Source organism: Bufo gargarizans, chromosome 8 (assembly GCF_014858855.1).
Source record: "Bufo gargarizans isolate SCDJY-AF-19 chromosome 8, ASM1485885v1, whole genome shotgun sequence".
Lineage (NCBI taxonomy): Eukaryota > Metazoa > Chordata > Amphibia > Anura > Bufonidae > Bufo > Bufo gargarizans.
In genome coordinates this window covers 167,515,170-167,541,563 of record NC_058087.1, presented here as the reverse complement: position 1 = coordinate 167,541,563, position 26,394 = coordinate 167,515,170, and the positions used below count along the sequence as shown (strand labels likewise).

Genomic DNA, 26,394 nt, shown 5'->3' with positions numbered 1-26,394 from the left:
GCGGCGTGTTTTCTGCAAGTGCCCAGGGGCGGCGTGCTTGCTGCAAGTCCAGGGAAGTGCCCAGGGGCGGCGTGTTTTCTGCAAGTGCCCAGGGGCGGCGTGTTTTCTGCAAGTGCCCAGGGGCGGCGTGCTTGCTGCAAGTGCCCAGGGGCGGCGTGCTTGCTGCAAGTGCCCAGGGGCGGCGTGCTTGCTGCAAGTGCCCAGGGGCGGCGTGCTTGCTGCAAGTGCCCAGGGGCGGCGTGCTTGCTGCAAGTGCCCAGGGGCGGCGTGCTTGCTGCAAGTGCCCAGGGGCAGCATGCTTGCTGCAAGTGCCCAGGGGCGGCGTGCTTGCTGCAAGTGCCCAGGCCCCCCTATTCTTACTTGCGCCTAACTCCACCTCTATGTATCCTCCGGCCAGCCCTGAATCCTTCTGGCGTCATTCTTTCGTGCAGCTGAAAACCGGCCCCTGCGCAGTACACTGCCCACTGTGGCCAGAGTGCTGGTTAAGGATACACTGAGCCCGGAGGTGATGCGCGCAGGCACAGAATTTCGGCTGCAGGAAAGAATGATGTCACAAGGATACAGGGCTGGCCGGAGGATACATAGGGGAGAATTAGGCACAAGTAAGGCCGAGGCGGCTTAGGCACCTGTAGCAAACATGCCGCCCCTGGGCACTTGCGATGGCTCATTTGCATATCCTTAAATCTTTGTTTTTGGTGCTTTGGAGGCTCTCAAAAAACAAAACAAAGGTAACATCAGCGTCATGTATTTGTGTCCGACAGAGCTATATAATCAGTTTAAAACCTGTCAAGTAGGTGACAGGCTCCTTAAGCCATATTATTATCAGTTTGGTAAGAGTTTAGCTATAATGAGTGTTTATGAGGTCAGGAGATCAGAGATAAGGCTGACGGGACTGAGAAGTGATACCCTGCAAACAGACTGATTTTTTAAACCCTGTATCACAAAAACGGCTGAACATTTTGAATAAAGATCAACTGAAAATGTGTTTTTTTTTGGTCCAAAATGAGCAAAATGCAATAACAAAAATGCTCCGAAGGGGACCATAGCCTTTAAATAGATATTACTAAATTACGCAGTGCCATAAGTATGTCTGACAGGAACCCTCATTTAATGGGAATTCAAGACGGTTTCTAACTGTATATCCATAATAAGTGTATCCATAAAATTCCTAAAAATCAAGAGGCGTTTGGGGTTTACATGATGTGGAATCGCTGGGGATTTTCAGCACGGAATCTGCACTGAAACACCTCAGCAATTTACAGTACGGTACACGTGGATGGGGTTGCTGTAGGTTTTTACAATCTGGATGTAGAAGCGGATTGGCTACGAATTCCTGATTGGGGAAAGTCTGCAGTGTGTGGCCTACTAGAAAGAGTGCAAATATTAATAATTTTCACCAAAAGGAAACTGCGCCCAGTCAGTGTTTGAAGGCACTAGCGATAGAATTTCAGCCATCTTAAAAACCAGAATCCTTCCTCCTTGCCGGTCGGGATGGAGACACAATAATGAGGTCATCAGAATCGTCGGAGGTTGGGTCTTCAGTGGGTGGATGGGACTTGCCTGTACAAGCATAAAGATTTAGATACACAGGGGAAAGTGTATTTTAGGAAACAACGCGGGACTCTGCCATAATCCGGGGTCATATACCTGATGGTGACCGCCGTGACACTGAAGTCTGGGAACTTGGCCTCTTGGTTTTAGTCTCTTCTTCTTCTTCTTCAGATACCAGCTCCTCAATAAGGTCCTCACTGCTCTCTCCGCTGCTTCCACTGGCTGTGAAGTCAAAAGAAATGGTGATTTCCTGTCTGATAGTACACGGTGTGTGAATCTAACACATCCCATGCTTTACCTGATATCAGCCACCACATATGTCAACAGGTTGCCCACTCCTTCACAAGTAATGGGCTATCATCAGCAATAAGGCATATGGGCATCATTGGGTGGGGGTGGGGGGTTCCCATGAGCTGTTAAAGGGGACCTGAGCCTTTAATGCAAACAAGAAGGTGCTGCAGCGCTTCTCAGAGAGCTCTGAACCTTCCTCTTCCAGCGGCTCTGCTTTTCCTGCATGCGGATCCATAGAAAGTATATGGGATCCGTACTACGTAGGCTGAGCAGAGCTGATGAAGACCGAAGGAAGGTGCAGAGCATTCTCAGAAGCACTACTGCACCTTTGTGCTTGCATTAAACCAGGGATGCCTAACCTGCATCTTTCCAGCTGTTGCAAAACTACAACTCCCAGCATGCCAGGACAGCCTACAGCTATCAGCCTCCAGCAGGACATGATGGGAGTTGTAGTTTTACAACAGCTGGATGGCCACAGGTTGAGCATCTCTGTATTAAAGGTTTAGGTCCCCTTTAATAAAGAGTGGCTCTTGCTCTGGACACAGCCTATCCATGTATTAAAGGGCATCTGTCAGCAGATCTGTACCCTATGACACTGGCTGACCTGTTACATGTGCACTTGGCAGCTGAAGGTATCTGTGTCGGTCCCAGTGTTCATATGTGCCCGCATTGCTGAGAAAAATATAGTTTTAATATATGCAAATGAGCCTCTAGGAGCAACAGGGGCGTTGCTGTTACACCTAAAGGCTCAGCTCTCTCTGCAACTGCAGCGTCCTCTAATTGACAGGACCAGGTGTGATGACGTTTTTAACTGCCTGGTCCTGTCAAAGCACAGAGGTCGCGGCAGTTGCAGAGAGAGTAGAGCCTCTAGGTGTAATGGCAACGCCCCAGTTGCTCCGAGAGGCTCATTTGCATATATTAAAACTATATTTTTCTCAGCAATGAGGACACACATGAACATGGGACCAACACAGATGCCTTCAGCTGCCAAGTGCACATGGAACAGGTCAGCCAGTGTCATAGGTACAAAACTGCTGACAGATGCCCTTTAAGCAGTGGGCCAGTCCCCTGAACGACTACACTTCTCCAGCAGTGGTGACTACAGGAGAAAAGCATGGTCAATTGCAGCTTTCCTGAGTGACTGAAGAGCACTTCTTAGCTGATGCATTTGATGGTCCAGGATACTTCCTGCATGCCCAGCCCTGTCCTTGGATAGGCCAGCACGGCTCACATGAGTAATGCTGACCAATCCGAGGGGAGCAGGAAGCGTCTTAGACTACCAAATGCACAGTATGCCTCAGGGAGTCTGTGAAGCGATGCAGCCATCTCGGATGGCAGAAGAGGAGCACCGACATTGGCCGATCTGCAGATGAAAAAATGAAAAGGCCACCAGGTAAGTGTTCTGTTCAGGTTAAAGTGATTTTTTTTTTTTTACTTGGGTCACTTTAAGTAAAGCGCAGATAGGCCTGAGATCACTAGACTGAGTCTGATCCTCTGGGGGAATCACAGTAACCAGAGAAGGTAAATCAGGAGGTCGGCAAATTACCTAGTGAGTGAATGTAGACTCTGCCCGGAGGACTTCCTGGAGACTGGAGACCTTGTGTTGGATCTGGGACTCTTCCGGAGCGGGCTCTCTCGGCCTTTCATCTCGCTATGCCTGACATAAGAGCAGATGTCAGTGAAGTCAGCATGGCAGGAGCGGCCTCCGTGATCTTACCATCGTGCAGTCTAATAAATAACATTCCCCCGCACAGGAGTAATTCCTGCGTGTTTACATGTCAGATGGCAGGATATGTGACACATGTTAGGAGAGGAAGCCAAGTCCTAGTAAACACTGGTAAAACTAGTGCAAAGGCAAAGTGAAGGAGACGCCCAATCACAATCCACCTATTTTCCACTTTGGAAAACAACAGCAGCCATCGTCCGCCTGACGGGCTGCTATGGGGAACTCTTTGCTCTAGTTTGATTACATTAGTGTGTGACACCCGTAATACATTCTGTATCATCAGTTCTGATGAGACTTGTACCTGTGTCCAAGCATTTTTGTGCGGGTTAAATGCGCCCGTAAAGAGGACTGAAGGAGGGTGACAGGGGTCTTCATCTTTGCTGGTCTCTTGTAGGTCTTTACTGTCAGATGTGCTGCTGTCCTGCAGGAAAAGCACAACACAAGAGTGAAAGGGCATCTGTCAGCAGTTTTGTATCCTGACACTGGCTGACCTGTTACATGTGCTTGGCAGCTGAAGGCGTCTGTGTTGGTCCCATGTTCATCTGTGCCCGCATTGCTGAGAAAAAGGAGGTTTTAATATATGCAAATGAGCCTTCTAGGAGCAACAGGGGCGTGGCCATTACACCTAGAGGCTCTGCTCTCTCTGGACTTTGATTGACTGAGGCAGGTGTGATCACGTTTACACTGCCTGGTCCAGATAACTAGTGCGGAGGGCGCAGCAGTTCCAGAGAGAGCAGAGCCTCTAGGTGTAACGGGAACACCCATGTTGCTCCTAGAGGCTCATTTGCATATATTCTAATATATAATTTTTCTCAGAAATACGGGCTGATCGATTCATTTTCCATGGGACTGTCGGAGAAGGGCAAGTACGGCGGTCAGCTATGTCCGTCTGTACCACAGATAATAAATGCAGTGGCAGCAGACTGCACCACCTGCCGCTCCATTCATATGGGAGCACGGGACCCCCTTTCTTGTGATCGGTGGGGGTCGCAGCGGTCAGACCCCCACTGATCAGATACTTATCCTCTATCCTGTGGAGAGGGGATACGTTCTTATCTTGGCACAAGAAACTGTACTTACCTGCAGGGTGAGGCTGCTGGATCTGGGGGACCTTGAACGAGGGGCAGCGGCGGGAGATATCATTTTGTGTCTTGCGAGGTGACCTCGTAAGGCTGCTTGAAGGAACACAGTTGTCTGTGAAAGGAGTGAATTACAATTCCACAGGTGAGATTTCCACCACGTGACGGTATGTCGGCAGTGCATACTGTAGTATATATCGTCACATGCATACAGTTTATGGGTATACACAGACAGGACATCATGTCAGTTTTGGTTCACACCCATAACAGCTCGGTAAGTCCTACGTTTCACACTACACCGACTAGAAGCCTCCCACCGCACTGATGTCATGATCCCATCATCGTCTCCTTTGTCCAGGAGTCCATCTGTCTAGAGGTTTAATATCTGGAGCACTGGGTCGGAGCCCAGATATCAGCAGCTGTCTGGCTTCCATTTACTGGCACGTCACCCACTCCATTTATGTTATGCTGACACTAAGAAAATCGGTCTCGCAGGCTCATTAATAAGTCTGGTGGACATTCCCACCCTCGGAGGCTATAAAACGAGCAGACGCCAGGTCTTCCAAGTGTCACTGCGCTAATAAGTCTGCCCTCCTGTGTGGTCTGCAGTTTTGGGCCAACGCAACAATATGGTGATCTATTGTAAAAAATAGAGGATTCATTCTTATTACACTCAATCCTTCCTGCTCCTCCATTCTAAAAAGAGGCTTTCTATGTTTTAAAGGGCATCTGTCAGCAGTTTTGTACCTATGACACTGGCTGACCTGTTACATGTGCGCTTGGCAGCTGAAGGCATCTGTGTGGGTCTCATGTTCATATGTGCTCGCATTGCTGAGAAAATTGAGTTTTAATATATGCAAATGTCTATAGGAGCAACGGGGGCGTTACTATTACACCTAGAGGCTCTGCTCTCTCTGCAAATGCCACGCCCTCTCCACTTTGATAGACAGGACCAGGCAGTGTAAACGTCATCACACCTGACCCTGTCAATCAAAGTGCAGAGGGCGTGGCAGTTGTAGAGAAAGCAGAGCCTCTAGGTGTAATGGCCACTCCCCCATTGCTCCTAGAAGCTCATTTGCATATATCAAAACATGATATTTCTCAGCAATGCAGACACATATGAACATGGGACCAACTTAGACGCCTTCAGCTGCCAAGCGCACATGTAACAGGTCAGCCAGTGTCATAGGAACAATCTGCTGACATATTGTATACAGCGACATCATTGCAGCAGCCGGTCAACACAGACCCGGGCGGCAGCTCCAGAAACGGCGGGGGATTAAGTGGTGAGCATACCATCTTTTATAATCTTATACAAACTTATTATTTTAACACATTTAGGGGCTTTTAAACCAAGCTGGAGAACCCCTTTAAGGAGGTGGGTCTCCCATAGAATCTAGCAGACACTGTGCCGGCTACTTTAATTCCTGAAAGGATCACAATGTTCTCTCGTCCTACAAGGTCATTTTTTATCATTATCATCAGAGCAGCATGAAATGGGTGCAGCATGAAATCTGGCCGTGTAAAACAGGTTCTCCAAGTGGTTTTATTGTATAAAAAAAAAAAATAATAATCTGAAATCGTGCCGAGACTGGCACCACCTGACGGCTGCCAACACACACACACACACACACTGCCACTGTGTCAGCAGACTGCAAATCTGGACAGATGATCTACCGCAGGCAGCGGCTGCTACGGTCTATTACATGACAATGTCAGGCACCATGGGGCGGATTTATTAAGACCGGAGTTTTAGACGCTGGTCTTAACAAGCCCTGTACCGGGCGGAGGATCTGCTGGAGTTATGAGGAGGCGCCGGTCTCTCCATAACGCCGGCAGATCCACCGCCGCTTCTAAACGCAGCTTCCGAGCGGTCTTACATTTAGACCATTTTCTATGCTTAAAACAGGTATAGGAAATGATAAATGAGACGGGCTTACCGGCCCATCCTCGCCCCCCCCCCCCTTTTTAGACCTGGCCTGAGCGGGAAGTCTGACGTCATCTGCGCCGGAAATACGCCTAATTTAGGCGTATTTCTGTTTGATAAATGACCCCTATGTCCCTAGCAATCAGCCTGTCTCCGATTCCTCAGGGCTTCAGCCTGAATTGGTACAGAAGAGGCCTGGAAAAATCATGATTTTCAGCCTATAATAAGTCATCATTAAACACAATGAAACTAGCAACCGTTTACCTCCTCCAACTCGCTGCTCTCTTCTTTCTGTGAAAACAAGCAGAAATAGAAGAAAGGGTTAAAATATAATAATTTTTCTTAAAAGGGATTGCCTAAGTTGAAGAGCACGCGTCAGCAGGGTCAACTTTAAACCAAGCACACTTCCTGGGTAGGGTTGATCCTGCTGATTAAAAGGAGACCTGTCTTGAGAAAATCGGTTGAAGTGTTCCCGAGAAAAAAAAATAAAAGTTATTCTTCATGCAAATGAGAACTGTAGTGCACTGAGGGATGTGGCCTAGCCACTCGGTGCACCTGAGCTGGGTCCTGCCCCCGGTGCACTGAAGCCCTCATTTGCAAAAAAGAGTAATTGTCTATTTTACTCAGGAATGCTGCAAATGATTTTCATAGTACAGGTATCATTTTAATCTGCAGGATCAACCCTTCCAGACAGAATGCCTGATTAAGGCTCCATTCACACGGCCGCAATTGCGGACCCATTCATTCCTATGGGGCAGAACGATGTGCTGCCCGGACACGGAATTGCGGATCCGCACATCCGTTCCACAAAAAAATAGACCATGTCCTATTCTTGTCTGCAATTGCGGACAAGAACAGGCATATTCTATTAGTGCCGGAAATGTTCGGTCCGCAAAATGCGGAACGCACATTGCCGCTTTCCGTGTGTTTTGCGGATCCGCAAAACACATTGCGGACGTGTGAATGGAGCCTTAATAGGGTTGATCCTGTTAACAGGATTAACCCTTTCCTCCCCTGCCACTTCCAGTGATGAGCTCCAGTGCTCCTCGCCTGCTGCTCGTTTTTCCTGGCTGATGTCCGGTACACACCATGCCACTGCCGCAGCCAATCAGCGGCCTGCACGGTCACGTCTGTTATGCTGCTGAAGCCCCTAATTAGCTGCACAGTGACCAGGTGTGCACTGGATATCACTGCTGCAGTCAGGAAGAGATTCAGCGCTGCAGCACTAGAGCAACACACTGGAAGGGGCAGGGGAGAAAAATGGCTTCTACCATCATTCTAAAAGGGTTTTCCAAGATTTCACTACTTCATCAGTATACGATCGGTGGGGGTCCGACACCTGGGACCCCGACGATCAGCTATTTGAGAAGGCACTCAGTGCTCGCAGTAGCTCCGCAGCCTTCTCTGTCGTATAGCGGCTGTGCTTGGTGTCGCAGCTCAGCCTCATTCACTTCTATGGGGCAGTTGATTCATAATGGAAGTTCATTTGTGTCTCTGTGAAAAGCAAGGACTGCCGCCTAGTGGCGAAACAAGAAACTACATAGGTGCATTTGTGGAAGTTATATAAAGTTTAGTTCACACAACTTGATGTTTCATGTCCTGGGCATATAAACGTCCTGATGTGAATACTGGCTCTCAACAGAGAAAGGATTTATTAGGGTTCTGTAACTTTGTCTGATCCTTTTACCAAACCTCTTTTCCATCTCCTGTGCCAGCACACAGATTGAGAAAAAGAAGAAGTGTTGTTGAAATTAACCTTTTTATAATTTACTTTTGTGACTTACCAAGTACATTGTGCCGCATGCGGTGTAGAGCAAAAATTGGCATCTGCTAACCAAGAAGCAGGTTCTTCAAAAGTGCGCATAACCTTTATATAAAGATCTGGCCACGGCCATAGAATCTCCTTCTATAAAGGCAGAAAACTATGAAACTATAACTCTCAGCAAGCACTGCCTTTTCGCACTCTAGAAGTTGTAGTTTTACACTAATGAAAAGCCTTAGGTACAGGTTACTGATCACTGCTGTAGGGCAGGGGTGCACAACCTGCAGCACGGGGGCCACAACCTTTCCGTGTGGACCCCAGGCATATGGGAAACAGGCTTGCATGTATGTGGCTGCTTACATGTACTTTCCATGTGAGAGAGGAGCGGCACACAGCGTGGCAGCCGGGATATGCAAGCACTGATGGGGCACTGTGTGGCCATATCAAAAGAAGGCCGTTTTACTGACTCCAGAAAGGTTTAGGCCCGTTTCACATTTGCGTTGTTAATTCCGGTATTGAGATCCGGCAGAGGATGCATCCGTTCCGTTAGGATGCGGTTAAAAACGGATACATTGAAAGTCTATAGGGTGACGGATTTTTTTTTCCGGTATTGAGATCGTCTGCCGGATCTCAGTACCGGAAAACAACAACGTAAGTGTGAAGGGAGCCCTAGATTGAGGGCAGACATGGCTGTCGATGCGTGTGACTCTCTCCATTGTAGTTTATGAGAGCTGTGATATACTAGGCTGTTTCTGCCAGTCTGGAGAGAGTCGCATGCATGGCTTTCAAATGGGGTAAAAGGGAATCCCCATTTTCCTGATGGGGGGAGTCAGTGGAAACCACATATATCAGACAAATAATTTTGGAATGCCATAAATGTCTCACATGGTAATATCCCTTTAACTTTGACATTTGGGGGGTGGTTCAATCTGATAATGTGTCGCTCAGACTGAAAAAAAAAACTGTTGCGCAGCCTGCTCTAGAGCAGGCGTGCTCAACCTGCGGCCCTCCAGCTGTTGTAAAACTACAACTCCCACAATGCCCTGCTGTAGGCTGATAGCTGTAGGCTGTTCAGGCATGCTGGGAGTTGTAGTTTTGCAACAGCTGGAGGGCCGCAGGTTGAGCACGCCTGCTCTAGAGCAAGAATGCACCGCAAGGTACACAATTACGGCTAACCACCTTTTAGGAGTCGTAATCATAAAAGCATGTGCTGCTTCCAGCTAGTGCCACCTCAATGTCCCTTAAAAGGGTTTCCCTTGGACAGGTGATAAATGTCCATTATGGTCAAATCCCTTTAACAGAGCCGCCCCATCAGAGGGCTAGCTACATGCCTCCATCATATAAAGTAATATGAATGATGTCCATGAACGTGCACAGCACTGCATGGGACAGGTAGGAACCAGGTGAGGTCTGCGGACAGGAACCACAGAGATGTTCAGCTGGGAGAACTGGTGCCTCATCCTTCTCAGGTGAGGAGCAACACACAACCCTATGACCTGCCATGCTGTGTGCCTGGTGCTATGTTATGTATGCTTCCTATCTCTCCCGTCAGAAGTCAAGCGTTCCGTTATTCTCTCTGCGGTCACAGGGGCTCACCCTGCTTTTATACAGCCTCCAGTTCTTCTGGATAAGCTGTGCTGCCTCCTGCTTTTTCATCTTCTCTCCTCCGCTGGATGAACCTTTGGATCCCGGGCGTGACGATGTGCTCGATGCACTCCTGGCGGAGCTTGGACGGGACCCGTGTGCCTCCTTCTGCACCTAATAAAAGTCCAATAAAATGTCGAATTGCAGATTACATCCATGGGCCGATTCATTTACCAGAAAAAGCCATCACGTGAGAAGAGCTTGGTAAATGTACAGAATGTGGAGGAAGACACCTGCCTGTGAAAAATGCCTTAAAGGGGATGTCTCATCTCATCGCTAGGATATGCCCCCCATGGTCCCACCGCTGGTACCCACACCTACATCAGGAACGGAGCTCTGCAAAGTGGTGGCTGGAGGACTCCGGTCTGGCCACTACCAGGCGTTCTCTCCATAGAAGTGAATGGGAGTGCACCGCGCATGACCGGCCTCTGCTCCCATTCACTTCTATGAGCCTGACGGAAATAGCCTAGCCAGCGCTCGGCTATTTTCGGAGGCCCCATAGAAAAAGAATGGAGAGTGGCTGCGCATGCGCCCTTCACCACTATCAGGGCTCTGTTCTCGATATAGGTGCGGGTCCCAGTGGGTGATATGCCCCCATTGTCTGAGATGAGAATAACCCTTTAAAGCACCACTGAGACGGAGTCACATTAATCAGTAGCCTCTATAAGATGCCCAGGACACTAGCTGGTGCTCAGCGCCCCCTCTATTAGCCAGAGAATAAGGCTCCTGGACAAGGTGGCGCCCTCTCTGGAGGACTGGGCATATCCATATTTTACATGGGCGCCCATTCACCAAGTTAAGGCCTCTTTCACACTTGCGTTGTCCGGATCCGGTGTGTAATCCACTTGCCGGAATTACACGCCGGATCCGGAAAAACGCAAGTGTACTGAAAGCATTTGAAAACGGATCCGTCTTCAAAATGCGTTCAGTGTTACTATGGCACCCAGGACGCTATTAAAGTCCTGGTTGCCATAGTAGGAGCGGGGGAGCGGTATACTTACCATCCGTGCGGCTCCCGGGGCGCTCCAGAATGACGTCAGAGCGCCCCATGCGCATGGATGACGTGCCATGCGATCACGTGATCCATGCTCTTGGGGCGCCCTGACGTCACTCTGGAGCGCCCCGGGAGCCGCACGGATGGTAAGTATACTGCTCCCCCGCTCCCCACTACACTTTACCATGGCTGCCAGGACTTTAGCGTCCCGGCAGCCATGGTAACCACTCTAAAAAAGCTAAACGTCGTATCCGGCAATGCGCCGAAACGACGTTTAGCTTAAGGCCGGATCCGGATCAATGCCTTTCAATGGGCATTCATTCCGGATCCGGCCTTGCGGCAAGTCTTCAGGATTTTTGGCCGGAGCAAAAAGCGCAGCATGCTGCAGTATTTTCTCCGGCCAAAAAACGTTCCGTTCCGGAACTGAAGACATCCTGATGCATCCTGAACGGATTTCACTCCATTCAGAATGCATTAGGATAAAACTGATCAGGATTCTTCCGGCATAGAGCCCCGACGGCGGAACTCTATGCCGGAAGACAATAACGCAGGTGTGAAACAGCTGCAGGTAAAACGTGCGACGGTCTGAGTGAAGTGAAGAGGGTTTCCGATACATTTTCTACACGGATACATTACATACACAGGCTCTGTACGAGGAGGAACATCAATGAACCTTTTTGGCAGCTTCCAGGGCAGCCACCTTTTCGCATTTTTCATCCTCCAGCTCTGCTTCTAATCTCTTCATTTTTTGGTTCAGACGGTTGATTTCTTCCCTGCGACGTGAAACAAGGACACAAATAAAAGGTTTTTATTGTACGGCGATTGGTCTGTACAAGAAATAGAGAAAATGTTACGAAGCCGAGACCGCAGCCTCGCAATCTGGTGGAAAGCTTACATGGTGAGAGGCTTGGGGTTAAGCTGGCCATAGATATTACCGTTTATTCAGCAGATCCAGCAACAATCTAATGTGTATGGTGCCCGGCAGATAGTCTCTTATCTTCTGCCACAGCTTTACACACGTCCAATCTGACGACTTCCGTATTTGACTGGCAGCCACTTATCTCGCCCACCCCCCTTTAAATAATATGCCTGTCTGAAGCCTGATAAGACTCTAATGGTTCCCGTCTGCGGTCAGAAATCCAGCACGCTGTTCTGCCAGAGTTCACCGTACCCAGCATAGCCAGAGAATGCCATGAACCACTGGATCTCCATTGACTCTAATGGCAGACGATAGTGATCTGGCTGCTTTCCAACAGAAATGCCAGCTTTCTGCCGAAAGTCGGCACTGACGTTGGAAACCGGCCAGATCCCCATTGGATCCCTTTACGGTCAATAGGGATCCGGTGGTACACTGCATTATCCGGCTATGCCAGATACAGCTAACTCTAGAAGATTTATCCTCTACCGCAGGGATCAGCAACCTCCGGCACGCCAGATGTTCTGAAACTACAACTCCCAGAATGCTCCTTTCACTTCTATAGGAGTTTTGACAACAGCCGAGCATGTTTGCATGCTGGGAGTTGTAGTTTCACAGCAGCTGGAGTGCCGAAGGTTGCTGATCCCTGCTCTACCGGCACAGTGTGCTGGATTTCTGAATGCAGATGTGAACGTACCCTTACCGTTATCAAAGCAGGACTGCTTCAGAAAACCACAAGTAAGGTTGCATTTACACTGCATTTGAAGTACATTTGGTGTATTTGCAAGAAAAGCTCACAGCATATACAGGTCCTTCTCAAAAAATTAGCATATTGTGATAAAGTTCATTATTTTCTGTAATGTACTGATAAACATTAGACTTTCATATATTTTAGATTCATTACACACAACTGAAGTAGTTCAAGCCTTTTATTGTTTTAATATTGATGATTTTGGCATACAGCTCATGAAAACCCAAAATTCTTATCTAAAAAAATTAGCATATCATGAAAAGGTTCTCTAAACGAGCTATTAACCTAATCATCTGAATCAACTAATTAACTCTAAACACCTGCAAAAGATTCCTGAGGCTTTTAAAAACTCCCAGCCTGGTTCATTACTCAAAACCGCAATCATGGGTAAGACTGCCGACCTGACTGCTGTCCAGAAGGCCATCATTGACACCCTGAAGCAAGAGGGTAAGACACAGAAAGAAATTTCTGAACGAATAGGCTGTTCCCAGAGTGCTGTATCAAGGCACCTCAGTGGGAAGTCTGTGGGAAGGAAAAAGTGTGGCAGAAAACGCTGCACAACGAGAAGAGGTGACCGGACCCTGAGGAAGATTGTGGAGAAGGACCGATTCCAGACCTTGGGGGACCTGCGGAAGCAGTGGACTGAGTCTGGAGTAGAAACATCCAGAGCCACCGTGTACAGGCGTGTGCAGGAAATGGGCTACAGGTGCCGCATTCCCCAGAAACAGCGGCAGAAGCGCCTGACCTGGGCTACAGAGAAGCAGCACTGGACTGTTGCATGTCATTCGGAAATCAAGGTGCCAGAGTCTGGAGGAAGACTGGGGAGAGGGAAATGCCAAAATGCCTGAAGTCCAGTGTCAAGTCCCCACAGTCAGTGATGGTCTGGGGTGCCATGTCAGCTGCTGGTGTTGGTCCACTGTGTTTTATCAAGGGCAGGGTCAATGCAGCCGCTATCAGGAGATTTTGGAGCACTTCATGCTTCCATCTGCTGAAAAGCTTTATGGAGATGAAGATTTCATTTTTCAGCACGACCTGGCACCTGCTCACAGTGCCAAAACCACTGGTAAATGGTTTACTGACCATGGTATTACTGTGCTCAATTGGCCTGCCAACTCTCCTGACCTGAACCCCATAGAGAATCTGTGGGATATTGGGAAGAGAAAGTTGAGAGACGCAAGACCCAACACTCTGGATGAGCTTAAGGCCGCTATCGAAGCATCCTGGGCCTCCATAACACCTCAGCAGGGCCACGGGCTGATTGCCTCCATGCCACGCCGCATTGAAGCAGTCATTTCTGCAAAAGGATTCCCGACCAAGTATTGAGTGCAGAACTGAACATCATTATTTGAAGGTTGACTTTTTTTTGTATTAAAAACACTTTTCTTTTATTGGTCGGATGAAATATGCTAATTTTTTTAGATAGGAATTTGGGGTTTCATGAGCTGTATGCCAAAATCATCAATATTAAAACAATAAAAGGCTTGAACTACTTCAGTTGGTGTGTAATGAATCTAAAATATATGAAAGTCTAATGTTTATCAGTACATTACAGAAAATAATGAACTTTATCACAATATGCTAATTTTTTTAGAAGGACCTGTACATCAAAAGTATCCATAGGCACCTATGCACCCTGCGGAAGCCTAAAGAATGTCCCTTTGGCCTCTGTCAGGCTGTTATATGTCATGAAACTTGGTTTTATGCAGGACTCCTGCATAGCAGAAACCGGACGGATCTGTAATGCTGCCCATAGACTTGTATTATGACGGAATGCAAAAGGAATGCCCTAATAGGCTACTTTCACACTCGCGTTTGGTGCGGATACGTCATGGATCTGCACAGACGGATCAGTTCAGATAATACAAACGTCTGCATCCGTTCAGAACGGATCCGTTTGTATTATCTGTAACATAGCCAAGACGGATCTGTCTTTAACACCATTGAAAGTCAATAGAGGACAGATCCATTTTCTATTGTGCCAGATTGTGTCAGTGAAAACGGATCCGTCCCCATTGACTTACATTGTGTGCCAGGACGGATCCGTTTGGTTCAGTTTTGTCAGACGGACACCAAAACGCTGCAAGCAGCATTTTGGTGTCCGCCTCCAAAGCAGAATGGAGACAGAACGGAGGCAAACTGATGCATTCTGAGCGGATCCTTATCCATTCAAAATGCATTAGGGCAAAACTGATCCGTTTTGGGCCGCTTGTGAGAGCCCTGAACGGATCTCACAAACGGACCCAGAAACGCCAGTGTGAAAGTAGCCTTAAAGGCTTCCGTTGTGCATTCAGTCAGAATTCCGTTATGTTCCATGGTAACGGAATCCATAATAGAATTCAGGCTAAACCCGAACGCCGAACTTTAAAACATGAAGTTTGCTCATCCCTACCCATAATGTGTTCATCAGATATATCAATTACCAGCCGTAAGGTGGACATTTCTGCATTTCCTACAGTCACTAAGTAATAAATCAATGCATTTGACATAAGAATTCACCTCTCGTCTTTTCTATCCTTCAGCTTTTGCAGCTGCTTCTCCAGTTCTGACTTTTCTTGCACCAGTCTTTTATATTCGGCTCTGTAGAGAATGGCATCACAGAAAACATAAAGCGATACATCTCCAGTGCTAAGATCTCATCTCGTACAGGGACCATCTGCTTACTCCTTTGCGCCGAGACGATCCTGTAAATCTGCCCGATCTTCTTTTATCTTCTTGACTAGGTTCCTCAGTCTTTCACATTCTTCTTGAGGGTCAGGTTTCTGGACTGGTGGTCCATCTCCCTGACCAGAGGTAGAGGTTCCCGACTTGCCCTGCTCTGTAGGTGACTTCTGCGTACTTTCCAGTTTCTAGAAATGTGCAGAATAAAGCTTTTTATTTTACTTTTTTAAATGGTGGCGGTCGGACCTCCACAATCACAAAGTGATGGACAGTCCTAGCAATGTGGCATCATTTTATGGGCTGGGAATAACCCTTTAAAGGGCATCTGTCAGCAGTTTTGTACCTATGACACTGGCTGACCTGTTACATGTGCACTTGGCAGCTGAAGGCATCTGTGTTGGTCCCATGTTCATATGTGCCCGCATTGCTGAGAAAAATGTTTTATTATATGCAAATGAGCATCTAGGAGCAACGGGGGCGTTACCATTACACCTAGAGGCTCTGCTCTCTCTGCAACTGCCGCACTATTAATGGGGCCATGTGTGATGCCGTCTTCAAAGTGCAGAGGGCGCAGCAGTTGCAGAGAGCAGAGCCTCTAGGTGTAATGGCAACGCCCCCGTTGCTCCTAGAGGCTCATTTGCATATATTAAAACAATTTTTCTCAGCAATGCGGGCACATATGAACATGGGACCAACACAGATGCCTTCAGCTGCCAAGTGCACATGTAACAGGTCATAGGCACCAATCTGCTGACAGATGCCCTTTAAGGGGTATTATGACCAAAGACACGATGCATCTGATGAAGGGCAGAACAGTAAGAGAGTGAATAAAGACAGTGTATCACCATCTAATCCACTGATTAGGCATGTAATGTTAATGGCGGCATTATCAATGAATCTAGTGGAGAACATATGCTGCTACCTTCCCCTCTCACCTTTTCCAGTTCTGAAATCTTCCTGACTAGTCTCTGCTTGCTCCATTCACTGTATCCTAGATTTAAAAAAAACAGTAAAATGTAAGCACAAAATCTCGTAAACCACTATAAAACATTGGCGTTTCTACCCTCAAGCTTTCACAGATGACAGTTCGAAAATAAAAATGGACATAAATGATTGAAAGGCGAGGAAATCTAATAAATGTATGTCTGTAGTGGCCGACTCTGTTATGGACTAGGGTTCTGTAATGCTCCCAGTCCTTTTCTTTTAGCATTGTTCTTACTCAGGGGACTTTCACACTTGCGTTTTTATTTTCCGGTGCTGAGTTCCGTCCTAGGGGCTCTATACCGGAAAAGAACTGATCAGTTTTATCCCCATGCATTCTGAATGGAGAGCAATCCGTTCAGGATGCATCAGGATGTCTTCAGTTCAGTCTTTTTGACTGATCAGGCAAAAGAGAAAACCGTAGCATGCTACGGTTTTATCTCCGGCGAAAAAAAACTTGCCGGAATGCCGGATCCGTCCTTCCGGCATGCGCAGACCGGTAAAAATGTGAAAAAAAAAAATACAAGACGGATCCGTCTGTCCGCATGACAAGCGGAGAGACAGATCCATTCTTGCAATGCATTTGTGAGACGGATCCGCATCCGGATCAGTCTCACAAATGCTTTCAGTCACATCCAAATCGGCGGATCCGGCAGGCAGTCCTGATGACGTAACTGCCCGCTGGATCACACTGCCGCAAGTGTGAAAGTAGCCTTATGCTGCCATTCTTTTGCATAATAAACTACAATGCAGCACCAATGGTTTTATGAAAGTCTTCATACTGTCTTTTATACACTGGAATTGTGTCACAGTGCCCCCTTGTGGAGAAACTGAAAACTACAGTCTGCAAAGCTACACACAATAATCATTCCATCATGGCCTCATGCACATAAATGTTGTTTTGGTCCGCATCCGAGCTGCAGTTTTGGCGGCTTGGATGCGAACCCATTCACTTTAATGGGGCCGCAAAAGATGCGGACAATGTCCGCATTCGTTTTTCCGTTCCGCCCAAAAAATATAACCTGTCCTATTCTTGTCCGCGTTTTGCGGACAAGAATAGGCAGTTATATTAATGGCTGTCCGCGCCGTTCCACAAATTGCGGAACGCACATGGACGACATCCGTGTTTTGCGGATCCGTGTGCGAGAGGCCTAAAGCTACAAATGTAAATTGCTTGTGATTAATTAAACATGAGAAATGTTACATTAAAGTTTAGTCCAGATGACACAAAAGGTGTTTAAAACGTATCTCGCCACAACTTGGAGGTGAATCTGCAGCAAAACATGCACTCGTTTCATCCACAGGTGCACATTTTCCATGTGTGAAATCACCCTAAGGCCTTAATTACACGTACAGGTCAGTATTCAGTCCATGAAAAAATATTCCATTTCTCATCCACAACGCTGTCTGTGTTGCGTTTATCTTTCTTCCACGTGCACATTTTCCTGTCTGTGTTGCGTTTCTTCCACGTGTCCTTTTTTGCCCTCTGTGTGCCTTCTGCTATTCACAGTGCACTACCAGGCTGAAAAGGAATGCAGAGCATCTCCTACTAATGGTCCATGAAAAACAGACCAAACATGGACGGCATCCTGTGCTGTCGGCGGTTTTCATGGCCCCATGGACTTTAATGGGCGTGTTTGGTCCAGAAAATTTACCAAAGTATTGCATGCTGCCGTTTTTTCCGGCTGCTTATGTGATTCACTGACCTGTTTTTAACGCGGTTAGGCCCATCTCACACATTGGTGGCATATTCCTAGGATATGCCACCAATGTCAGATAGATGCTGGTCCCAGAGGCGTGGACCTGCACCTATGTGTAGAACGGGGCCCCCAAAGTGAATAAGGGACCTGAAGCGCAAGGGTGGCCCATCCTCCATTCACTTTTATGGGAGTTCCAAAAATAGCGGAGCGCTGGCTCCCATATTGGTGAATGGAGAGGTGGTCTCGCTTGCACGCTGTGCTCTCCATTCACTTCTATGGGAGCTCTGGAAATAGCCGAGTGCACTCGCTCGCCTCTTTTTTCAGGACTTCCATAGAAGTGAATAGAGAGCACGCCGTGTATGTGTGGCGTCCTCTCTTTCTGTGGGCCCCATTCTACAGATACCCTGCTTTAGGAATGAAGACTGTCCAGCACCTTGTTGGGGTCTGACAGTCTAATGACCTGCAATCAGTTAACCATTGAGGAACTCGCACCTATCTGACTGCCCCAGCGATATGCCACCAATGTGTGAGATGGGCTAACCCCTTTAAGGCCTGAAGCTAATAATGAATACATAGTGTATTTACCTTTCGATCTAGTAGACGTAGGCGACTGCGCCATAGCTCTGTCCAGATCAGCTTTTAGACTCTTGTTCTCCTCCTGTAACTCCTTGATGTGTTTGGAGAGTTTCAGTACAGCTGCGTTCAGTGCTTTCTGTCTTCTGAGGGAATCCTTACTTTCTGGAGGAGACCTAACAAAATCAAACCATTTTTTTTTTTTATAAATGACCCAATTTCAGCATTTGGTTGGGATTGCAGTGCTAGAATCCCCTGGTAATTTCTCTATGATATGTCAGGAGATCTCTATACCAAGGGGGTGCAAGAGTCTGTTCACATCATGCTAAGAGGCTACGTTTGGCGTATAGGATGGGGAAAGCTCCTGCCATATATGTCAAGCAAGTCCGCGGGGCTCCTTTTGGGCTGATAAAACAAAAAAAAAAAATGTATGCGGTATGAAATAATGTAGTAGACTGCGCCATCTCATAATATATCTCATTGTAGGACTAGACGGTGTGACTGGTCACAACCTTTAGTTGGAGGTATAATTCAAGAGATCTTCCTTACATATCCATTGTAGGGCTCTTAAAGGGTTATTCCCATCTGGACCACGGGATGTGCCATAAATGTCCAATAGGAATGGTTTCCACCTCTGGGACCATCTTGAGAATGGACTGGAGAGGTGGCTACGCATGCATAGCTCTCTCCATTCACTTTTATGGGACTTCTGAAAATAGCAGAGTTCACTTATTCTGCTATTTTTGGAAGTCACATAGAAGCGAACGGGGAAAGCCAAATATGCTTGGCCACCTCTCCATCCTCGTCTGTTGGATACAGGAGTGGGTCCCTGTGGTGGGACAAGCACCTATTGCACATTTATGACATACCATAATGTTCAGATGGGAACACCCCTTTAACAAAATGTGAGCAGTTTTTTGGTTTGTGAGTGGTATAAAAGGTGAGGAGTCCACAGTTGTCCCCGAGTTGAGATACTTCCGGTGCCATGTAGGTGGTGGGCTTTTCTGAAGACCTGGGTTTTCAGCCATCGGTCCTTCTACTGACCTTTGCTGTGCAGCCTCTGCTTTCGCCAACAACATCTGAAGCCTCTGAATCTGTTCAGAAAATAATGTAAACCCCAATTAATTGTCAAGACAAGAACTTTTCCCCTAAGCAGCAATCTTGGAGAGGTTTTTGGTTGGTGGCGGCAATGTCCGGCACTGCTGTCCATCATCACGACTCACCTCTTCATAATAGGTTTCCATAGCTATCCTCATCTCTTCCAGGCTGGTTGTCTTTACCTCGGTCTGGAGCTTGCTATAGAAACATAAAAGGCGTACACACTGCGTGACGGCGCGTCGTTACACAACAGGGCAGCTTATGATCATCTGTTATAAAGTGCCATTCATTCGTGGTCGCTGTACATACGAAAAAGGGTTCAAGTACATGATGTGAGACAAAAACAGCAATGAATAGGAGCTTAATGGGTTTTTAGGGGGTTGTGGATATTGATGGACAGGTCATCGATATTAGAACGGTGAGGATCTCATAGCCGGCACACGCACCCTTCAGCTGTGTACTCGTCTACTTGCCGTACAGGGTTACAGCAGTCGGGCCCCCGCGATTTACTAATTTTGACCTAACCTAAGGATGGTACCACAAAGATGAAAAACATGGATCGCACGTCCACATGCAGTGCACTATTTGTATACAAGGCAATTTGTATACGTTTTTCATCTGCAAAAAAGTTTCTCCCATGAAAACTCTCGCTAGCGCCACCTTGGGAGTCACTTCCACAAGGTGGTGCTAGCGAGATGGTTCCCTTTTCTTAGGAGACACCTGTTTGCATGTTGCTTTTCTATAAGTCTCCATACAGTGGGCGGGTCTGTTTAAGGACAGTCCGTACCCTGTGTAAGGACTCTCATCTAAGGGGTTTTCCAAGATTTTGAATCTTATGACCTATCCTTGTATATGTTTTGATCAAAATGCATAAGCCCACACTTCATGTCAAGGCTGCCTCTTTCGACCTACTCTAATTTGGTGACTACCTTCGCGCGCAAGCGGTGAGGTGCAACAGCACCCCCTGCTGTCACACTTAGCGCCGCCATATGCGACAGATATATGCCAAAAAGTGTTGTATATCTGTTAGAAAATGACTCCCCATGTGTTGGGGGTTTCGGGAGATTAGGCCAGAGATGTATGTAGGAGACATTTGCAACCAATCAAATGCTGGTCATCTAGAATGCGTGACTCTCTAGTGGTTGCAAAACAACAACTCCCAGTGTGCTCAGTTTGGCAGCCATAGGTCGAGGATGATTGGTATTGATTTGTTTTTTTCATCCTGGCAGGAAATAATACACCGGTTTTCATGTGTGTCATACCTTAAGGCGTTATCTTTCTCCTTACACTGTTTTTCCAACTTCAGAATCTTCTGTTTGAGATTATTCACTATCTGCAATGAAGAGAACACCTCATGTACAGTTTGCTCATATTTAGGGGAAATATGGATTATAGCTACTTATGCACATATAGTTATACACTGTAAATTCATAGTGCGCTGTTCTTCTGTCTATCGTTATACCATTCCTTTCCACAGAGCTGCATTATGAGTGCAAAGGAAAAAAAATCACACAAAAAAATGCATCATGCGCGGCGTCAAGCAATCTCCACACTAGAACATCAGGCGCCTGAGGCCACCATGATCTGGTGCCATAGCCCCCTAGCCCGGCACTTATATCAAATATACCATATTAACTTACCAAACTGCTGTCATTTTTCTTGTCCACCAAACTCCTCGCAAACTCTGAGCCCTGTAGTTATCATGAAACAAAGTGATTATTATTCATACGAAATCAAGCAGCAGAGTAATTGCAGGTAACATATTCAAACCCCCCACCCGCCCGGCTCTCTGCGGCACCGACGCATTCAGTTCAGCTGCAGTATCCGATGCAGATCCTGGACAACAGTCGTCCTGTTTCTGGAAGACAGCAGCCATGTTCTTCTAATGAACAGCTTAACTTAGGGACCCCCGCAGAGTTCCCTGTGTGAATGGGACGGTAGTGTGCATGTGTCACCACTGCTCCATTTACTTCTATGAGACGGCAGTTAAACGCTGTACTCTGTAGTTCCATAGAGGTGAATGAAGTGGTGGTCACGCATGCGACCACTTCATTCACACAGGGAAATTCGGGACCACAGTGACTATACATTTACCCGGAGGATAAATGATAAATATTGTTCCTAAGCCAACACCTTTAAAAAGGGTTGGCCACCTTTAGGGGACCTTTGGAAATCCCTCATTCTCCTGCACAGACCTGCAAAAGAAAGCATACTTACCTGCTCCCAGGACTGGCGCAAGGATTTTTGCCACCCTAGGCAAAAGCTAAATTTTGCTGCCCCCCTTGACTCCGCCTATTGACCATGCCCTTTGACCCGCTCCTTTTTTGTCGCCCACCTATTTATACAGACTGTACCCTTCATTGTGGTAAGGCCACGTTTTCTCCCTCCAGCTACATACCATGTCATCCACAGATCCCCCACAAGTGTCATCCACAGATCCCCCACAAGTGTCATCCACAGATCCCCCACAAGTGTCATCCACCACAGATCCCCATAAATGTCATCCACCACAGATCCCCATAAATGTCATCCACAGATCCCCTTCCCGCCCAGCGCCGCCTCCTAGCTAATTTATTCACTTCACTTGCCTCTGTGTAATCTCCCACAGGCGCTTATGCGAGATTACACAGAGGCAAGTGTAGTGAATAAATTAGTTGGGAGGCAGCGCCGGGGGCCGGCGCCTCCAGCAAGAGTGCGCTCTACACGGTGGCGTACCTTGCTTATGGGTGGCGCCGGCCCTGCCTGCTCCCTGTCGGGTCCTGGCTCCTTCACTTCCCAGATGCAAAAAAAATATAAAAAAAAAGAGAAAAGCAGCAGTCCAAGTCCTATGATGGGATAAATCCATATTCAAAGTTCAAGTCACCGGTTATGCATCCAGGGCAATGAGCTGCACGCGGTAGGGGTCCTGGCTCAGGATCCCAGTGGAAACAGCAATGTAATGAAATCCGCAGCACTCTTCCGATTCCATCAGTGGTTTTTTATTTAGTAGTTAAGCAGCATACATAGCGACGTTTCAGATAAAGACCTGAGGGTCGAAACATCGCTATGTATGCTGCCTAACTACTAAATAAAACACCACTCATTGAATTGGAAGAGTGCTGCGGATTCCTCTACATTGCTCCTTCACTTCCCTGCCTCGCTCAGATCCCCGCTGTCAAAAGGTTTGCATCGGTGCGCCTGCTCCGATTGCATCACAAGACCAATCGATATGATGCAAGGGAAGCAGGTCACTGCTGCGGCCAGTGATTGGCAAATGTTGACAGTGAGGGTCCTGAGCGAGGCACTTGAGGAAGGAAGGACCTGGGACCTAGCCCCAAGTAGCAGGTAAGTATGCTTCCTTTTGCAGGTAAACCTTGGAGGGGTGGGGGGATTCCAAATCTCCCCCCAAAGGTGGGAAACCCGTTTAAGCAACTACAGATTTTCCCTATACAGCCCAGGAAAAGCAAACCGCAAATGAATGGTTCAGCCACAGTAAAAGCTGCGGTCTCCATTCTGAAACGATGGATCCTTTACAAAGCTACAACTCCCAGCATGCCCTTGCAGCCGCACGCCAGACGTTGCAGATTTCGCAACACTAGGAGACTGCCGCAGTGAAGGATCATGGGTAAGGCCTCTTAGCTCTAAATAGAACTCACCCTCGAGGGATCCAGCAATTGTTCGATCTGACGATCTTTCCTGCTGTTTTCTTCCTCTAATCTCCGGAGCTTTGTCTTCATTATATCTGCTTCTGATTTCTGTGCCTGTAACGTCTGAAGAAAAAAAAAAAAAAAAAATCAACCAACAGAAAATGAATATCATTCCCGGAATACATTAAAACATGTATCAGTGACAATGATGGATATGAGAGCCCCTTCAGATTCTCCCGTCTCTGTAGGAGAGGGGAGTGTTGGAAACACCTCTGTGGGTGAGACGATCACAGAGCTAAAATATAGGAACATTTGGTAAATCTACATGATAAAATCCTCGCCAATGCCACAGTAGTTATAGTCAACACGGAAAACAAGAGTACAACGTATCCAACGGTACGGGCACGCACCTTTTTCAGGTCTAAGATCTGGTCATACATGTCTTCTTTCTCTTTAAAATCTGGTGTTCCAGGGATGTAACCTATGGTTTGCAAAAACATTAACATGAGCTTTTCCTGGCGCATATGCCAAACGTAGGGCTCGGGCACAGTGTGCACAGGGTCTAACTGCTGGTATGTGTCTATATTGTACGCACCACTACTAGCAGAACGGGAATATTTGGGTTTCTTCATCCCAAGAGCTTCCTTTAGATACTCCGGAGTGCTGCTGCCAGGGCTGACCCAGGCCTGGCCAATGTCCGTGTCAGATTTCAAAGGCTGAGTGAGGCCTGAGAAAGGGAATGCAAGAGAAAGACACGAGGTGATGAATCGTCATACACGCGGTTTATTACTTATAGTGCTCCGTAATCAGTGCGGAATAATTGTGCAATATCTCTTTACAGTAGAGCTCAAAATCCCCTGCATGGATAGTTACATGATTATTTTATGGCTGCCTGTAGTCGCCACTAGGGGGAGCTTCAGAGTTTACAACACACGGTTTAACCCCTTAAAGGGATTCTCAGGAAAAAATAAAAATAAAAACCATGTTTGTAAAGAATTTCTTAAATACCTTCATTTAGGTAGATGCTTGTTTTACCTTGGGGCGCTGCGAATTAAAATGGCCACTGTCCATACGGATTGTCCGATACCTAGACTCTAACTAGGATGTTTTTGTGCAGCTCAATCCACCACATCTTTAGCAATATTTTTGTGTGTTTAAGCCAAGGGCCAGAAAGTAAAGAGCAGGGAGAACCCAATAAGAGTTGGAATGGCAGCACTGGGGGAGGGGATCGGTGGCGGTAAGCAGGGGGATAGCTATAGGGGGTGCAGAGTCGCTACCGGGCCCAGGAGCCTGAGGGGCTCAAAGACTCTTGTGGTACATAAGAAGACACCAGTATTATAGAAAGTGCATGCTGGTCAAGTTACACCTCTGGCTGGAGGGAAGGGGTTAGGTCGAGAATTGGCATGGGGGGGGACCGTTTCAAGTTTTGCCTCAGGCAGCACGAGGGTTGTGTACTTCCCTGCCCCCGGCCACAAAGCACTGAGGGAAGGGGCGCCCAAGGTGAACTCTTGGGATGGGTCTTCAATATCAGATCGCCGGGGCACAGCGCTGTACACTGGATAGCGGCTATGCTTGGTATTGCAGCTCAGCCCGATTCACTTGAATGGGTCTGAGCCTAGGCCATGTAACTGATGAACATGTCGTCACTGGCCTAGCAAGAGGCCCCAGCACTCACCAGAGCTGATCGGTGGGGGGGTGCTGGAAGTCAGACCCCCTCCCACTGATCTGATATTGATGACCTATCTGGAGGATAGACAAGCTTCCATTAAACGGTATACAGAAGGACTAAGCCAGAGCGTTACCATTGCCTTGCTTCAAGGAGGCCAGCCATAGCTGCCTGGGTACTTTCATCATGGGGTTCTCGGTGTGCATGTGTCCCGTCCCTTTTAGAGATCGCCATACAGGGGCTTTTCTAGGGTTCAGCTTTGCACTGGAGAGATAGGGAGAATCTGTGAAAATAAGAAAGCAATGAAATCTTCTGAAACCATATAAAAGAAAAAGAGAAGTGGTGGATCTAGTCAGTGTAGCAGGAAAGGTCATCAACTTCAGATCATGGGGGTCAAACGCACAGCACCCCCCCAGAACGAATACCTTTAATGGACCCAGAAGTACAGCTCCATCCTCTGTATACTGGTTGTGCTGGGTTACTGCAATTTCCTAATGGGAAGCTGAGCTGCAGTAACTCGGCACGGCTGTGCTTGAACTAGTTCCAGGGGCTGCTGCGAACAGGTTAAAGTGTGGGGAGGCTGTGTATCGAACCTGCGCCAATCTGATATTGATGACCTATGCTAACAATAGGCAAATCACCATCTTTAACCAGGGAAACACATTTAAAGGGGTTAAGTTATCCCCTATGCACAGGACAGGGCATAATTAGCTACTCACTGGGGTCCGACTGCTGGGACTCCACCGATCATGAGAATTGGGGTCTCGTTCCCCTGTTGTGATGGAGCGGCAGGTCGTGCACGCACACTGACGCTCCATTCATTCTCTATGGGGACACCAGAGAGAGCCAAGCAGAGCTACCATAGAGAATGAATAGAGAAGCGGTGCGCGTGCACGAGCCGCTGCTCAATCATAACATGGGAATGGGGCTCCCGTTCTCATGATCGGTGAGGGTCCCAGCGGTTAGCTAGTGATGCCGTACCCTGTGGATACGGGATAGCCTTTTTACGGAGGTCACTAACCATTGTGCCGCAATCTGTGCCTGAAATATGTCTAATATAATATAGGCATATTTCAGCATCATAAATGACCCCCTATATGTATTTGGTATCGCTGTAATCGTACTGACCCAGAGAATAAAGAGATTATGTAATTTATACCAAAATATGAACGCTGTGAAATTTAGAGCATAAAAACTTGGTGGCAGTATTGTTGTTTTTTTCCCCCCATCGCCCTCCCAGAAAAACTTAATAAAAGTTAATCAGTAAGTTATGCGTACGCCAAAATGTCACCATTAAAAATTATAACTTGTCCTGTAAAAAAAGAAGCCGTCATACAGCTACATAGTCGGAAAAATAAAAAAGTTATGGCTCTTGGAAGGCGACGAAGGAAAAAAGAAAGAAAAACACTTGGGTCAGGAAGGCCCAAAACAGGCTGGTCACTAAGGGGTTA

The 26,394-nt window shown here is 47.3% G+C and overlaps 1 protein-coding gene across 1 annotated transcript in view; it reads right to left on the bottom strand.

Moving 5' to 3' along the window:
• Positions 1 to 227: 227 nt before the first annotated feature.
• The window catches only part of IQCE (IQ motif containing E), a 31,603-nt gene continuing 5,436 nt past the window's right edge, over positions 228 to 26,394 (bottom strand). Inside the window, 21 exon segments of the mRNA XM_044303839.1 lie at positions 228 to 1,560; positions 1,648 to 1,773; positions 3,389 to 3,499; positions 3,870 to 3,935; positions 3,937 to 3,989; positions 4,649 to 4,762; positions 6,839 to 6,865; positions 9,933 to 10,094; positions 11,648 to 11,747; positions 15,138 to 15,218; positions 15,303 to 15,487; positions 16,235 to 16,290; positions 18,566 to 18,729; positions 19,598 to 19,647; positions 19,777 to 19,849; positions 20,914 to 20,984; positions 21,292 to 21,342; positions 23,287 to 23,400; positions 23,688 to 23,758; positions 23,873 to 24,004; positions 25,080 to 25,226. Of these exon segments, the coding sequence (XP_044159774.1) occupies positions 1,746 to 1,773; positions 3,389 to 3,499; positions 3,870 to 3,935; positions 3,937 to 3,989; positions 4,649 to 4,762; positions 6,839 to 6,865; positions 9,933 to 10,094; positions 11,648 to 11,747; positions 15,138 to 15,218; positions 15,303 to 15,487; positions 16,235 to 16,290; positions 18,566 to 18,729; positions 19,598 to 19,647; positions 19,777 to 19,849; positions 20,914 to 20,984; positions 21,292 to 21,342; positions 23,287 to 23,400; positions 23,688 to 23,758; positions 23,873 to 24,004; positions 25,080 to 25,226 (1,856 nt within the window). The 3' untranslated portion in view covers positions 228 to 1,560; positions 1,648 to 1,745.